Raw genomic sequence first — 16,107 nt, 5'->3', positions numbered from 1 at the left:
GTGTCTTGAGTTAGAAGGGAGGGGGCCGGACAGGCGGGGAGCGAGGGGGCGGAGGAGGAGGAGGAGGGTTGATCGCGGCTGAACGCCGCTCCTGCGAGATGCTGCAAGCCCAGCTCCCCGCCGGAGGGGGGTAGCAGCCTCTGCCGCCGCCGGCTGCTGCCTGTGCGAAGGCTGTTGCCGCTGCTGGACGCAACCTTCTCCCGACATGGAGCTGCCGCCGCCGCTGCTGGAGTGAGCGAGTGAGCAAGTGAACGACGGGCGGAGCAGCCGGCCGCATGGATGGATGTGTTTAGCTTTGTGAAGCTTGGGAAGCTTTCCGGGTAGGTGTCCGTACCGGGGGGCGGGAGGGCAAAGGGCTGCCGGTGAGGGGGGCCCAACTTCCCCGGCAGAGGGGCGAGGGGGCAGCTCGGGCGGGGAGCCTGCCGGGACCGCTCCGCGCGGGACGGGTCATTGCCCTCCGCGGGCAGGAGGGAGAGAGCGGTGCCCGCCCGGGAGCGCCGCCGTGAAAGGGCGGCCAGAACTGTTGGGAACACGGAAAGCGGCGGTGGGAGCCGGCGGCGGGGATAGGGGGCGAGCCCGGGGGAAAGGGGCAGCGCCTGGCCAAGGGGTGGGCAGGGAGGGACGGGGCGCGCCGTGCCGTTCTGTGCTGTGCCCTCCCGGCTCGCCTGGCCACAACTCTGCGCTGAGCGCGGCTCCGGGCGCGCCGGCTCCTCCACGGCGATATTTTTAGAGAAGCGGTGAAATCATCGGCAGATGATGAGCGCTGCCTCTTCTTGCACGGTGTATGCTGGGGCGCGAGTAAACCCCTGCGCGCAGGGCATGTGCTTCCCGCTGCTGCTTGGTGAGGGCATACGTGTGCTCTCGAATGGATCTTCATTGAGCGGCCTCGGAGTTGCGGTCTGTGTCTGTACTGTTGCGCTGGCAGCGAGTTGCCAGGCCCCAGGCTGCGCAGAGGGGTGAAGGAGCACAGCCCATTAGCCCGTTCCTCTGTACTGGAGGTGGCCCTCCTCAGTAACAGGGGAAACCACGCTTCGCCTGGGAGACGCGGTATGAAAGTGCTCGAGCTGTGGGATTTTTGCAAGGTTTTGGTGTGGATAATCTTCCTAAAGGATTTAGCTTTGATCGCGGTAACTAGGAGTGCTCTGAATTCTTATGATTTTGTGTTGGTACACCATAGTTACCACGGCCCTTGCTGTTTGTGAGGCGCAGAATGAAAGCGGGTGTTATGCAAAAGGAAGGGCCTTGCTGAGGAAAGGCAAGGCTGCCGCTTGCTCTGGTGCCGCTCAGGTGGGAGAGTGTTACAGTGATGGATGGTCCTTAAAGACAAATACTGCGTGGCTGGAAGTCACTGGATGCCACAGGTACAAAGAGTGCTGTTATTCCCCAATTCCCTCCACTGCACCTCGCTGTGATTACAGCTCTGTACTTGGCCCTGCTGGGGCAGAGCAGCTGTTCTCATTCAAGCACATCATCGTCTCACCCTGCTCCGAGCGATGTGACATGAGGTGGAGGCTGGAACACTGGCATCCTGCATGGCATTGTTTGTCCGTTCTCCCAGACCGCCAGAGCTGTAACTACAGTGCAAACTTGAAGGAAAAATTACGTGAGAACAGACAAGGAGCAGGGCATGTAGCGTGGTATTTATTTCTAGGTAATTGAATTGCTTGATCTCTTGTATTTGTTGGTAAGTGGTATTTTAGAGAAGCTCGAGGATCTTCATGTCTCAGAGTTGTCATGCTTGAGTTAAGTCAGAGGGAAAGGAAGGGATATGCTGCTTGGAGATGTTACAAAGCCAGGTACCTGGCAGTTTTTGTACACATGGTAGGATTTGATCTTTGTTGGTGTACAAAGGCTGTAGCTTTCTGCATGCCTGAAGGCACCAACACTGCCAACACTGAGGTTTGTGTTTAAGTAATTATGGGAAGATCACGGCATTTCTCCAGAAGGACCTGAAAGTTCTTCTGAAATGAAACCATAGGTTTCAAAGCTTGTATCCAGCTTTGTTGGAATTGAGCATAGGAAGCACTCGGGATTAAGTTTGCTTGTAGATCAGAGTAAATCATTTCTGTACCAAGCTACTCTTTTCATTTCTAATTTTCTGGTTGTTAAACAACCTAATAGTTTACACAGGACTTTATTTTACTTGCAGTTTCCTAGGTAACAGCTAGTTATCTGTTCCAGTTTCACAAGAGCTTTGTGGAGCAAGTGAACTTCAATGTAAACCCTGTTTGTAATCCCTTGGTGTGTCCATGTTGAAAGCTCTCCCTCAGCTGTTGGAAGAAAGGCCTTTCTAGAAGAAAGCTCTCATACAACAAACAGTATTTTACTGAGAAGGCGATCTTTAGACAGAATACCTACAGAAAGTTGTTTCAGACCTGGTTTGTACTGAATGTTTTCAAGACTTTCAGTCTTCTTTCTGTTCTGCTGTGCATTCAGATGTTCTCATTTGAGGTTGCAAGTCAACTCTTAGTGTTGAGACCAGTGGCCTTGATTCTGCAGGCAGTGGCACGGGCAAGCCTGTTATTCATGGCTACTGCAAGGGGATGCTTCTTAATGCTGTAGTGTAATTGTATTACACGGTGAGAATTTTAATTTTTCCTTGATCACTTTGTGCATTAGAGCTCTTATCTAGAATAATTCTGAGATGGAGCAGGAACTCTTAAATAGTGCCTGCCAGATAGAAAATTTGACATTGCATTAGTTTGCTGTGTTTTAATTATCTGTGCAGTTTTCTGCTTGCTTCCTGTGGTCTTTTAGAGACTCTCACTTCTGCAGCTCCTTCAGCACTCATCCACAGTTGCTGTGGGGGGATGTGTGCATAATTTTGAAAATGGAGGTGGGCAGAAATGTAAGGGAGCCAAACTGGTTTTGTGATGGACCTAATCTTCAGTGGGCAGTAGGTTATATGTGTATGCTTCTACAAGGTCGGGGGTTTCTCTTGTTATTTCCTTGCCTTTATGGATCCGTCACGTTGTATAACATGCATCTAATAAAGATGTTCATGGTGAGGTTTCTACTGATTTGTAAAAATTGAAGATGTCCATCATGGCATTGAAAACAAAAGTATTGTTTAGAAATACTTATTGCACTTTTGTTAGCATTTCTTCTCTCTCTTCCCCTTTTCAGAAATTCGTAGACTCATAGAATGGCTTAGGTTGGAAGAGATCTTAAAGGTCATTGAGCTCCAAGCACCCTGCTGTAGGCAGGAAGCTTGGTTTTGAAAATTCTTGCGTAGAATTCTCCACTGGTCTAGTGAATATTTGGTAATAATTGTTTTGGTATAAATTTTGTGGAGCCATTTTGTGGAAAAAGTTGTAACAACCTGCTCTTCTAATGAATATCCACATATAGAAAATGATTGCCTGGTCTTAATGGATCACGTGTAGCTGTACAAGGCAGGTGAATATTTTTGTAGTGTGGGCTGCATAAATATGTCTGGTGCAGTAGCATCTGTAATTCAGAAAGGAGGATTAGTGGGATAGATAAAGTGCACACAAAAATTGCTGGATTAGGTTGGATCAGGAGTCTGCCTTGCCCAGTGTTCTCTCTTAATTGCTTTTAGCAGTTGCTTGGGGGGAAGCAATAAAAAGAGTATAAATATGGAGTGATGATTTTTTTTTTTTAAATTTTTTTTTTTTTTTAGTGCAGGTATGAGGAGTGAAGGAATGCTGCTGCCCTGCCCAATGTGAATGGGAACGTTTTCAGACCTGGTTAAACCTGGCAAAGGGCACAGTGTCAAGCATCAAGTCTATATGGGACAGATGAACCGTGAAACAATAGGTTGGAACAGTGAAAAGGCACTGGCAAAAGTTTAAAGCCTGTATTCGTGGAACATATATTTAGTTAGAAAATCAGCAGTAGCTCTTCTGGTGATTCACAGAGATTCAGTTTCAGAACTTTCACAGCGAGACATAAAACTTGTATGCATCTATCTGGATACCACCATCATGAGTGGAGATGGTGACCCCCCAGAATGGGGACGTCCTTAACAGTAATGCCAATTTGTGATGTGTGATAGGTAAATTTAGCATAACTGGATCTCAAGTTTTGCATTACTGTCGTTATTGTTGGGTTGCTTCAATTTATTCCATAAAAACTGGCTGTGAGCAGCCATATTCCTACCGTGCTCCACGGGATCAGCTTAACAACAGAGCAACCCTAAACTTGTGCGAGGGCTTTTCAATGAGCACCCAAATACCACTTCTTTCCTGCGAGGTGGAAGTCGGAATCCCTCACAAAAGTGTTTTTCATTGAGGTGGGTAAATATTATTTTCATTTTTTTTGCTCATGTCTTTGTGTAGCTAACCATTCCTAACCAGGTAGATTGAGAAGGCAGCAAGTCAAACACTTGTGCTTTTGGGTCTTCACTGCTTATAAAAGTGAAACAAGTCTATACGAATTCCAAGTCTCAGTCTTACAGTTTTTATCTAGTTTTGTAGCCTCTGCAGTCCTGCTCTCACCTCCTGTTCTCAACAGGCCTCCTGTCTTTAGCTGTTTTATCAAGCTGGGGTGAAAGGTCTGCTCCTAAAAATCCACGAAGCCAGAAGGTGTGTTTGTAGGCTGTGGGTGTGAGGCCCAGCTTTTATGGGGAACAAGATTGCTTAGCTCTGTGGTCTAGTTGTTTGTATGTGGCCAAGAACAGATATGTCTTCCAGGTTTTAGATTCCCAGATTAGTCTATAATATTAGAAGATTTCAGGTGTCTGTCTTCAGTTTGTCAGAATATTGTGTTTCTTTGCTTCCTTATTTAGTGCTAGTTTGCTGTGGTGTTTATAAAATCACCTTAAGGGTGACACACTTAAAAGTATACATAAGTTACTGAAGTGATATTGTGTGCTATTATTGGAATGCTTTTATCAATGCTCTTTGGAATGGCAGTATCATAGCTTGCAAGTTACTTTCAGTATTTACAAAAGAATGTGTTAGTAAGAAAGCCTGTGATTATCTTTTTTATGTTCAAAGAAGGTAATTTAATCCTAAAAAGGATTTTATTATATTGGATGATAATTCAAATAACCATGAATTCATTTCACCTTTCTTTCCATGCTTAATTTAGTGAAACATTTGTCTATTTATATTAATATAAAAGCTTTGCCTTTTATTTTATTATTCATCCATTTTGTTAGCTGACACATAATAAAGATATGTGCTTTAGTGTCTGTGGTGTTAGTAATATTCTGTGGTATAACAGCTTCAGCATTTTAGAGATTTATTAAAAACACTCCTTATGTTATGGACTGCTGTAAACTTGTCAAGTTGCCAGTGAATGATGATGCAACTCTTCTAAATATGTAAGTTCTCTAAATACTGTTTGCTTAGATACAGTGCTTAAAGGATGTGACATGAAGCAACCTTATTTCTTGAAGTATTTGAGAAAGAAAAAATTGGAAACCCAAAGTCCACAGGTAGTATTTTTATTCCTCTTCTTTCCCTAATAATTATTGAAGAGGATGGAATGAAAACTTGGAAGTGCTCTGATTTAAGAACAGTCATAGCATTTGTAGTATAGTTTTTGAGATTTTTGTTCTGTGGTGTCAAGCCCTTAGTGACAAGGTTGAAACAGGAATGTGGGGATAGTTTCTTTCATAATGACCTCATTGCAGCCTATCAATACCTGAAGGGAACCTACACCCAGGAGGGGAGTAAACTCTTCAAAAAGGCTGAAAACAGCAGGACTAGGGGAAATGGATCCAAGTTGAAGGAGGGAAGATTTAGGTTGGATGTTAGGGGGAAGTTCTATACAAGGAGAGTGGTTAGGCCCTGGAACGGGCTGCCCAGGGAGGTTGTGGATGCCCCGTCCTTGGATGTGTTTAAGGCCAGGTTGGACGGGGTCCTGGGCAACCTGATCTAAATGTGTGTGTTTGGTGGCCCTGCTAGGCAGGGGGGTTGGAACTACATGATCCTTGAGGTCCCTTCCAACCCGGGTGATTCTGTGATTCTGTGATTCTGTGATAATCATAACCCGTTCTAATGTTTTGGTATGTGTGCTAAGCCAATCTGATCACTGATGTTCTCATATGGTTTAAAAAGTACGGAATCGCAGAGTGGTTTGAATTGGATGACCTTTAAGGTGCCTTCCATTTCCAACCCCCCTGCCCAGGACTGCTCCCCACCAGCTCACGCTGCCCAAGGCCCCATTCAACTTGCTTTTGAATGCCTTCAGGAATGGGGCACCCGCAGCTTCTCTGGGCAGCTGTGCCAGCACCTCACCTCCATTATTGTGGAATACTTTTTTCTTATATCCAATCTAAATCTCCCCTCTTTTACTTTGAAACCGTTTCCCTTTGTTCTGTCATCACAGTCCCTGCTGAAGAGTCTGTCCCCTTCTTTCTGGTAGCCTGTCCTTAGATACTCGAAGACTACGCAGATCTCCCCAGAGCCTTTTCTTCCCCTGGCTCAACAGCCCCAACCCTCTCAGCCTGTCCTCGCGGGTGAAGCGCTCCATCCCTTGGATCATTTTTGCGGCCCTCCTCTGGATGGCTCCAACAGCTCCATGTCTTTCCTGTACTGAGGATTACACATCTGGACACGGTACTCCAGGAGAGGCCTCACCAGCACACAGTATGGAGGGGCAGGATCACCTCCCTCACTCTGCTGGTCTTGCTTCTTTTGATGCAGCCCAGAATATGGTTGGCTTTCTGGACTGCGAGGGCACGCTCCTTGCTCATGTCCAGCTTCTCATCCACCAGTATCCCCAGGTTTTTTTGGCAGGGCTGCACTCAGTCCCTTTGTCCTTCAACTTGTCCTGGTAGTAGGGGCTGCTGTGACCCAGGTGCAAGACCTTGCACTTGGCTTTGTTGAATCTCATGAAATCCTCCCTGATTTTTACAAACCTCCTTATTTTGTTGTCAATCTGCAAGATTGATGTGGGAAATTCCAGTTAAATTGAAGGAAGAAATGTAAAATGAGGGTATCTTTCCATATTTTATAACATTCTAGGTCATTATGGAAATCCAGCAAGCTGTTTAGAAAATACAAACTGCTACCTGAAATAACAAGAGGATAATATATGTTCTTAGCTCTGCTGGCAATATGGCAGAGAAGGGGTCTTTTGCTATTCTTGACAGCATTTTCATGTTATGTCAGTGTATCGCAGCTGGGTAGCTGACTGATGGGATGAATTAAATCATGCTGGAGCTAACAATCTCTTAAAAAACAAACCATTGTCTGGGAAGGATGCAAAAAATTGAATGTGAGGAAGGGAAAAGTGATTTTGGTTCCCAGTGTCAAGATGCTCAAGCATCTCTCTTAAAAGAGATGAGACCAACCAGATGTAGATGAAATTACTCATTTTCAAAACTTCAGGTGCTTACAAGATATCAGAGTTTAAAATATTAGAGAGACATACCTTGAATAAGAGGGACTTCTGATAATATGAAACTCTACTTAAAGCTGCGTTTTATAATCATGACTAATCATAATTAAAGTTTTCTGATGTTCCTTGCAGATGTTTTTGAACTCAAAAGATTGTGCAGGTTTTGAAGGTACGTTATATGGAGACTTCAAAAGGAATCTGTGAGACTGTTTCTGATAATTATCCCATTGACTTGAAATGATGCAAATAACAGTACCAACAGTATAAATTTTAATAATTAATTGCATGCTCAAATCTTAGTGAATTAAGCAATGCCTAAAATTTGTTTGTGTATGAAAATACATTGGAACTGGAAAAGTAAAGCACTCCAGGACCTAAAACTGCCTCCTACCTGAATCAGGATCTAGCTTGTTAGAAATCTCTACCCGTATTCCTTTAGTGTCGAGTCTATAAAAATAACATTTCATAACATAACATTTCATAATTGTTGAATAACAATTCAACAAAGAATTTCAGGGAAAAAAAGTTCTAAATGAGAGAGAGAGCATTCTGAAGGCGTGGTGGAGGGTGATGCAAAGGTCTGTCCTATTAAATAATCTTTTGCTGGTGATTTGGAATAGGAGAGAGATGTGATTAAAAGCTGATGAGTATCTTCTTAGAAAAGTCCTTTGTGAGATTTATTGCTTGGACAAAAATAACTTCCCTTGATGATAAGGAAAATGGTTGCTGATTGACTTGGCTGTTTTTACAACTGTTTTAAGACATTGTCTTTATATTAAATTCTTGGTTTTCTTCTTCAATTTTATTATTAAGATCAGGGGCTACAGCACAAGATTTCATTTTAATTATTGTGAAGTTAGGGGAATTGCCAGGTATTTTTTTTTTTAGTTTAGGGAGTTTGAAAAGATGATATCTTACAGGATTTTGGTAATCATTTGTAAAAAGGAGATTTATACAGAGGAGAAAAGAGATGATGAAGAGAGGAGATATTTGTATGCCAAAGTTTTGAGACTGAATCCTTTTCTGATCTTCTCATTCTCAGTAGCTTTTTAGGTTCTGATTGAACATTTTGAAACTTTAAAGGAAAAAAACCTTGAGTGACTGGAATTAGGACCTTTTTTAAAAAAGATATCAATAAATGCAGTATGTATGTATGTATTTGTTGATGGAAACTGCTTGGTGATCTTCATTAACAGCCAGAAGAAGCCAAGGAAGTTTCTCCAGTGTTCTTCAGAATTTGGTTTTGTGTATGTACTTTTTGTATTGGTGGGTTTTTGGTCTTTAGGGGGGATGGAGGGGTGGACTGGATTTTGTCATTTTACTGTTTGTTTTTTAATCTTGAATCTGTGATTCGGTTGCTCTAGATTTGGCAGTACTTGTATTTTAGGGAGGAAACTGCCCACCGTACTGTGGCTGTAAATGTTTCTTGAAGCACTAGTGGTTGCACCAACAATCAAGAATTAGGCATGTGTTACATGAGGTGTGTTATTTCACTTGAACTCCTTGTTTGACTGAAGTACAGCAGGAGAGAACTGAGGAGAAATCTGGAAGTGGTCTGTATGTACAAAATTGCTAGTGCCAGAATGTGCCATAGCCACCTGAAAGCCTGAACAATGGCGATGACTGAGACCAACTGTAAATTACACTATTACAAGCTTGGCTTTCTTGAAGCATCCATATTACAACATGGACGACAAGAGAAGGGAGGTGGCAGTTGCACCGAAGCCCAAATGGTGCTGAAGTTCAGATTTGTCTTTATTTCTTGCCTTTATTAGCCCAAGAAGTTATTATCTTTGATGCCTCATCTGCTTTAGCAAGATGGGGCTGTTTGCTCAGCAGCTCAGTGTGTAGCAGGTTGCTGCAGCTTCAGCTGTTCCAACTTTGGAAGAGATGAGTGTCACTAGTTCGGAGTGTGCAATGTGACTAATCAAGTCCAAGTGCAGTTCATGTATTCAGGCAGAAGTGATCAACATTCATGCAGAAATGTTTGGACTGGGGTTAAGTTATTGAGCAAAGTCATGCTTCAAAAGTATTTGCATTTTTTTTTTTTTATGGACTGAGAATCTCAGATGATCTTAACTCCAACATTCGTTTTTATCTCCGAATATGTACATGTTTTGTTTTTGTTTTTTTTTTTACCTAGGAGAAAGAAGCAGACAGATTTCTCATTAAGTTGGCTACCTGCCTAGGTTTTCTGTTTGCATTCTGCACTGTATGCTGCCTGCAATGTTTACAAGGGGTGCATTTTCTTTTGCCAGGGCAGAGTCAAGAGGGATGGAGAAGAACTGCACATGGGGAATGTTCTGTACTTCATGACTCCACTCTGAGGGCAGGGTGAATAGGGGCTGGAGTGTGTAATAGGGGAGGAGTGCCAGAGGACAGAAGACGGAAGAAACTGAAGAAAGAAAGTTAATGATTGCTGCATTGAAAGAGGGCTTATTTGTTGTGAGTGTATTGAAGTAATTGTTCCATGCTGGCTGATCTTTATACGAAGATGAACTTGCATTGTTGTCTACGTAGGAGTTTATTTGCTCCATAATGCTGCCTGAATTAATTGGTGTGTTGTAATCTGTGTGACTGCTCTGGGGGAAGAAAAGGAAGATTTTGCTTCAGCATTACAGCAGAAAACCTTTTTTTTCCTTTCCTTTGATTCATCACTTCTTAGATCTAGTGTTATCTGGGGAATATAAGTGACTCGAAAGGTGAAATAGGGAGGTTCCTGTTTTCCTGCGCTCTGGCTACATTCAGGCACTGATGATAAAGGTATTCTTTCTCAGGGTGAGCCTCAGCCCCCTTGCTGTAGGATTGCTGCAGATTGACTATTTTTTCCCCCAAATGCAGATAATTTTACTGCAAAATTTATAGTAATTGGAGAATGTGCTTTACTGTGGCTTAAAAAACAAACAAACAAACAACCAAAAACATGCACAAAAGAAGACAATCAATCCGAAGCCCTGAAAACCAGAAAGCATATGGAGGAGCTGTGAATGTGGGGAACAGTTAGGAGTAGGTTCAGGCACTTTCAAGTGCTGCAGGAGTGCACTTCCTTCGTGTGGTTAACCTGGCCTAACAACCAGTGCAGGGAGGCCTTACGAGACTGTGAGGCCTGATCTCTTCTGTCTCACACGGTTTTCCCTTCTCTTGTCTTATTCTCTGTATTCTTTAGATGAATCTTATACCATGGTGAGCTGCTTGAGGGAGTAAAGCCAGCAGAACACTGGTTTTGGTATGTTTCTTTTCCTGCCGGTGTTTGGACTGGAGGAAGTGATTGGAGGATGTGGCATCAGGGAGCACGGTGGCAGGAGGGAAAACAAAGCAGGGCTTCTCTGGTGAGCTCTTCTACGTTATCAGTTGGTTATGTGAGAGCTTTGGTATGGTGGTAGGGGCTGCTGCAGGAGGTTATGGAGAAAAAGACTCCCATTCTAGTTGCCTGTGGGGAGGCTGGGTGAGAACCTCTCACCTGAGAGGCTTTGGGGAGAGGCAGGCAACCTGAGGAGATGAGTGGGATGGGAAGAGGCTGCTTCAGCTCCTCTGAAGTTCAGCAGATCTTTCCTGGTTCCTTTGGCTTTCCTCTTTCTCTCTCCTGCCTTTGGAGACTGTTAGGCTGCCTCTGAGTAATGTGGTTTTTCCTGGACACCTTCAAAACCAAGTACTCTCAAGATGCTAAATGTGGCTTTTAAGCACCTTGCACATCCCAATGTACCTAGGAAGGATTGCGGGCTTCCTTAGTGGTGCGAACTGTTTTAATAAGCAGGAGGGCAAAGCAGTTGTCTGAGGTGTTAATTCGTGTATTATAGGAGATTAACTGTCCAGGACAAATTACAGACATGTTGTTTAGTTCAATAATTTATTTTTTTTTCACTAACAAGCATGTATTTGTTCATATCAGTAAGCTTATAGTTGTATGCTTTTCATATAAAAAAGTGTACAAGTTTTCCTTGTTCTGGAAGCTGTCTGATGAGCTGTCTGATTTTCAAATGCTCTGTTTCTGATCTGAGAAAGGACATTACTTAGATAAAATACTGTGCTGTGCTGATGCTTTTGAAACCACAAAAAAATAGTGGGAGAGTATTAGTGGCCTGTTCTTCAAACGCTCTTTATTTTTAAACTGGAAATCAGAGTTTTACAGAATGTATTAATTAGCCTGAATTTTTAACTCAACTTCAGACACTGTGTTTATTTCTTTTTTAATGCAAAGAGAAGTATACTTCAAGGAGTTTATATGCTGTAAATTTTCGGTTCCTGCCATTCCTTCTGTCATTCCTTATACATATATGGCGCTTCATCAGCTCTTATCTATTGCTGAGATGCTTTGTGATATTTATTTACCAATTTGTATTTACAGCACTGAAAATATGAGTGAGAGAAGATGGTGGTATCAGTGTATCCAGATTACTAACATTACTTTGTAAGTAATTCTTAAAATATGAGCAGTAGAACAAGTACTTCCAATATCTTTCTTTTATGTTCATTCTCTGTTGCTAGATGTCAAGTATATTGCTTTTTTTTAACCAGAAATGAAATTTTTTTTCCAAAGCAAAATAGTAAATTGTTTATTTTTTTCCTCTTGATGCTCTTAGCAGGCATTAAGGTATAGTGTCAGGTCTTGTTGAAATGGGAACTTGTGCAAAGGCAGTGGAAATGATAATCTGAAAAACTGGCAGATTCTGTGTCCCTGCAAGTTGTTTCCATGCTTGCCCTAATTGGGATAAAGGCATCTGTTGTGTCTGGGTATTCTTAATACCTGTAGTGATAGTTGTTAAATGTGTTTAGGGGCAGTCTGCTTTGTAAAGCCTATGAGAGGAACTCATTTTCTGGAAGTTAGTACAAGGTTCATCCTTTATCCCAACAAAAGTACTCTGTGTTGATGGCAGAATGCACTGCTGTTGATCTGCTTTTGGTTTTGTTGTCTAGAGTACAGCTTGACCTCACACTGTTCTGTGGCCTCAAAGCAAAGAGACAAGTGCATGCTTGTGGAATTACTTTCATTTATGTTCATTAGCCATTACTGTTGGATTTAATACTGTTTTCTTATGTTATGTTCTGCTTCTCAAAAAGAGAAATTGTGTTCTCACATTAAATGTTTAAAATGTTTATTTCACAGGACAAGATAAAGCAGCATTAGTTTAATTTTTCAAATGGTTCATAGTTTGGTGCTGCAATGAACAGCATTCTAATTAGAAGGCACAACACCTATCTCACTGTGCATTAGCTCAAAATGGCTGAAATTGATTTCAGCTGCTTAAAATATGACAAGATCAACATGTGTTTACCAAGCTGCAGTGATAGCAGCTGACATTTATTCTCTCCAGTGTTTAAAATATTCTTTCTCCAGCTCTAAATGTGGTGGAAAGCAGGGAACAGTTTGTCTCTGATCCTCTCTGGTATAGTTTGCTGCTTTGTATCCTCCTCCCCAGTTGGTTTTCCATTGAAACATCTTTCTTGTGCTAGATCCCTCTTTTCATTATGAATACTCGATGCCCACTTGCAGGTTGTTGGAGGAGGAAACTTCACTTGTATTCATTTGATCTCTGCATAAGTTTGGTAAATAAGGACAGCATTGGCTGCTTTATATTTCAAATACAGTCATTTTGTTGTCTCTTCACTTTTACGTTTTTGACTCTGTGCAGTGTGATACCAACTCTTATCATTAAGTTGTTAATTTTTTTTTTCTTTTTGCTAAACTGTATGAACATTGCATAGGCTAAATAACCCTGTGTACAGTGTTTCTTCACTCACTAAGAAAATAACAGTGCAACTTCAATCCCAGCCAAAATGTTCTTTTCAGTAAGACCTGTTGGATTCATCTGCTAAGACCTGCATGTCTCAGGTATCGGTTGTTTTTGCATAGTTAACCACATGTGGCCCCAGGTACCTAGAGTGGTGGAATCAAGGAAGCTCCTGGGGCACAGAGCTGCAGTAGCTCATGAAGTACGTTTAGCACCTCAGGTTGACTGAGGGGAGGAAATGTGCTACATAGTTTTGGGTCAGCTTCCCGTGCTAATGGAGCACTTCTAAATGCGACAGTTCTCAGGCTTGGCAAATTCTTCATCTGGCATGTAAAATTTGCATTACATTTGCAAATGACATGATTTGCTCTCCAGGATGGCAAGCGTAGTTTAACTACTGATTTGGATAATTTGCTGAATAATGAGTATTAATTATGACAAAGTAGTTGAGTGTAAGGGTGTAGGAGTCTGTAAATGTGCTGATGCACATACACATGCCCATACTTAATGTATATCACCTACAAAATATATAGCAAAGACTCTTCGAAATGTAGCAGTCATTTGAGAGGCAGCGTCCACATCTTTCTGTTCACGTGTTAGACTTTCATAACTCATGTCTGTTGTTTTGAAGTCTGTAGTTTCAGAATAGAAAAAAGGATACTACTTTATCTCTATGGTAAGGTTTAATATGTGGTGACTTGTTTAGCATTTTTTGATGTTTATCAACACGTACAGAAAATACAAATGCTCTAACAGTGATAAGTGGCCAAATGAGTGGAAATCTTATTTATGCAGTTATCAGGCACTGACCTTTTCTCAGCTTGCATTTGAGATTGGATCACAGAATTCTGATGTAAACTATATAAGGGAATGGTTCTTCCAAAGGAAGCCACTAGTTAAATCATAGAATCAAAGAATCACAAGGTTGGAAAGGACCTACAAGATCATCTAGTCCAACCTCCCTCCCATTACCACTGCTACCACAAGCCTTTACACCGTATCTCGCAGCTCCTCATCCAGACGCCTCTTGAACACTGCCAGTGACGGTGACTCCACCACCTCCCTTGGCAGGCCATTCCAGTGCCTGACCACTCTCTGAGAGAAATAGTTCTTCCTTATGTCTAATCTAAACCTCCTGTTGTACAACGTGTGGCCATTTCCTCAGGTCCTGTCTCTTGCCTGTGATAAGAGGCCAAACCCCTCCTTATCACAGCCTCCCTTCAGGAAGTTGTAGAGTGCAATGACGTCTCTTCTGAGGCTCCTCTTCTCCACGCTAACTAATCCCAGCTCCCTCAGCCACTCCTCATAAGATTTGTGCTCCAGACCCCTCACCAGTTTTGTTGCCCTTCTCTGGACGTGCTCCAGGGCCTCAATGTCTTTCTTGTAGTGAGGGGCCCAAAACTGAACACAATACTCAAGGTGTGATCTCACCAGTGCTTAGTACATTGGGATGATCACCTCCCTGCTCCTGCTGGCCACACCATTTCTAATGGAGTCCAGGATGGAATTGGCCCTCTTGGCCACCTGGGCACACTGTTGGCTCATGTTCAGCCAAGCATCAGCCAGCACCCCCAGATCCCTTTCCTCTTTGCAATCATCCAGCCACTCGTCCCCAAGCCTATAATGCTGCATGGAGTTGTTGTGGACAAAGTGCAGGACCTGGCACTTGGCTTTGTTGAACCTCATCCCATTCACTTCAGCCCAGTGATCCAGCTTATCTAGATCCCTCTGAAGGGCCTCCCTACCCTCAGCAAATCGACACCACCTCCCAGCTTGGTGTCATCTGCAAACTTACTGAGGGTTCTGAGTACCTTGCTGTGTATTTCTTTTGATGGCCTGCTTACTGGAGGAAAAATAACTGAAGACAATTTGTTTTATTTTCCTTTTAGATCTTTTAGTTGGTTTGTCATGATTATCTGTAAACTAATAGATGTTGACTTCTAAACAATAATGCCAAATCATGAGCAGTTTTGAAAATGTATGCCACCTTTGGTGTTACATTACTACAATTAGGTATTGGATGTTATTTAAGGATGTTCTCCAGAAAACATTATTCCCATTTGGAATTGTTTTAAAATAGAGCTTTCTGGTTTATTTATATTTAAAAATACTTATTCACACTAAAATTAAAAAACAAAAACAAAACAAAAAAAACCACAACTTTTTTACTCTTAGTTTTAAAACCTGTCTGCTGTCCTGTGTCCCTGTAGTGATTCTGATTGATTGCAGAGGCACTTGGTTGTGACAGAAGAGTGGATCACCTGCAGTCTGCTCAGCTTCTAGATTTAGCCAGAAGTCTGCTCCTTAGGATGGGAGCAGCACCAACATCGTCAACTGCCTCTTAATTTTTTTTCCCCAGTTTCATCTTAAGCAGGTAAAGATGGCTGCAGGAATGCTTATGCTGAGAACGTTTAGTGTGATATTTCTACTAATAATTTGGAAGGGATGCTTCAAACTGTTTGTGTGTGTTCTTAACCATTTGCAGAAAAAACTTGTGTTTTTTTCTGAATGTGGAGAAAACCTGGCAGCATTTAATTCAGTGTTCCTTTCGACCAGTGTGGACTTACCAGTATTTTTTAGGAATTATTTTGTGTTTTTCTGTGTAATAAGAAATTAACATCCATGAAGATGTCCATTCATACTTGGAATGTTATGCTTAGTTTTGGGTACTTTTTTTTTTTTTTTTTTTTTTTTTAAAGAATTAGAGAATAAAAACTACAGGAGAGGAAAAGCTTCTATATTGTGATGAATTCCAAAATTTGGGAACTGGTTAAAAGAAGGGGACTTTCTTGAAGATGTACATGTAGCAGAAGTACTAAGTCATGGCCTGAAGCAATGATTGAGCACCTGGTGGGAAGGCAGGGCCAACCCAGGGGAGCTCAGGTGCATGCAGTGTACCTGAGTGACTGGAGAGATTGGAGCCAGGATCCACCCCTTCCCAGACCTCATTTAAGGGTTGGCAGTGAAGGCAATAGTATCTTGCTGGAGATCCCTGTGTACCTGAGGCCTTCTGAAGATTCCTTCCTTCCTTCCTTCCTTCCTTCCTTCCTTCCTTCCTTCCTTC

General features: G+C 42.4%; 1 protein-coding gene across 1 annotated transcript in view; it reads left to right on the top strand.

Annotated features, from left to right (window-relative positions):
- The first annotated feature begins 268 nt into the window (after positions 1-268).
- FRMPD4 (FERM and PDZ domain containing 4) overlaps positions 269-16,107 on the top strand; it is a 298,741-nt gene continuing 282,902 nt past the window's right edge. The window contains exon 1 of the mRNA XM_042810115.1: positions 269-320. Coding sequence (XP_042666049.1) covers positions 280-320 — 41 coding nt within the window. The 5' untranslated portion in view covers positions 269-279. The remainder of the gene's footprint in view (positions 321-16,107) is intronic.

The sequence above is a fragment of the Centrocercus urophasianus genome, unplaced genomic scaffold (genome assembly GCF_019232065.1).
Source record: "Centrocercus urophasianus isolate 14NV4802_14NV808 unplaced genomic scaffold, USGS_Curo_1.0 seq_12, whole genome shotgun sequence".
Lineage (NCBI taxonomy): Eukaryota > Metazoa > Chordata > Aves > Galliformes > Phasianidae > Centrocercus > Centrocercus urophasianus.
This window is presented reverse-complemented; position numbering and strand designations above follow the sequence as displayed.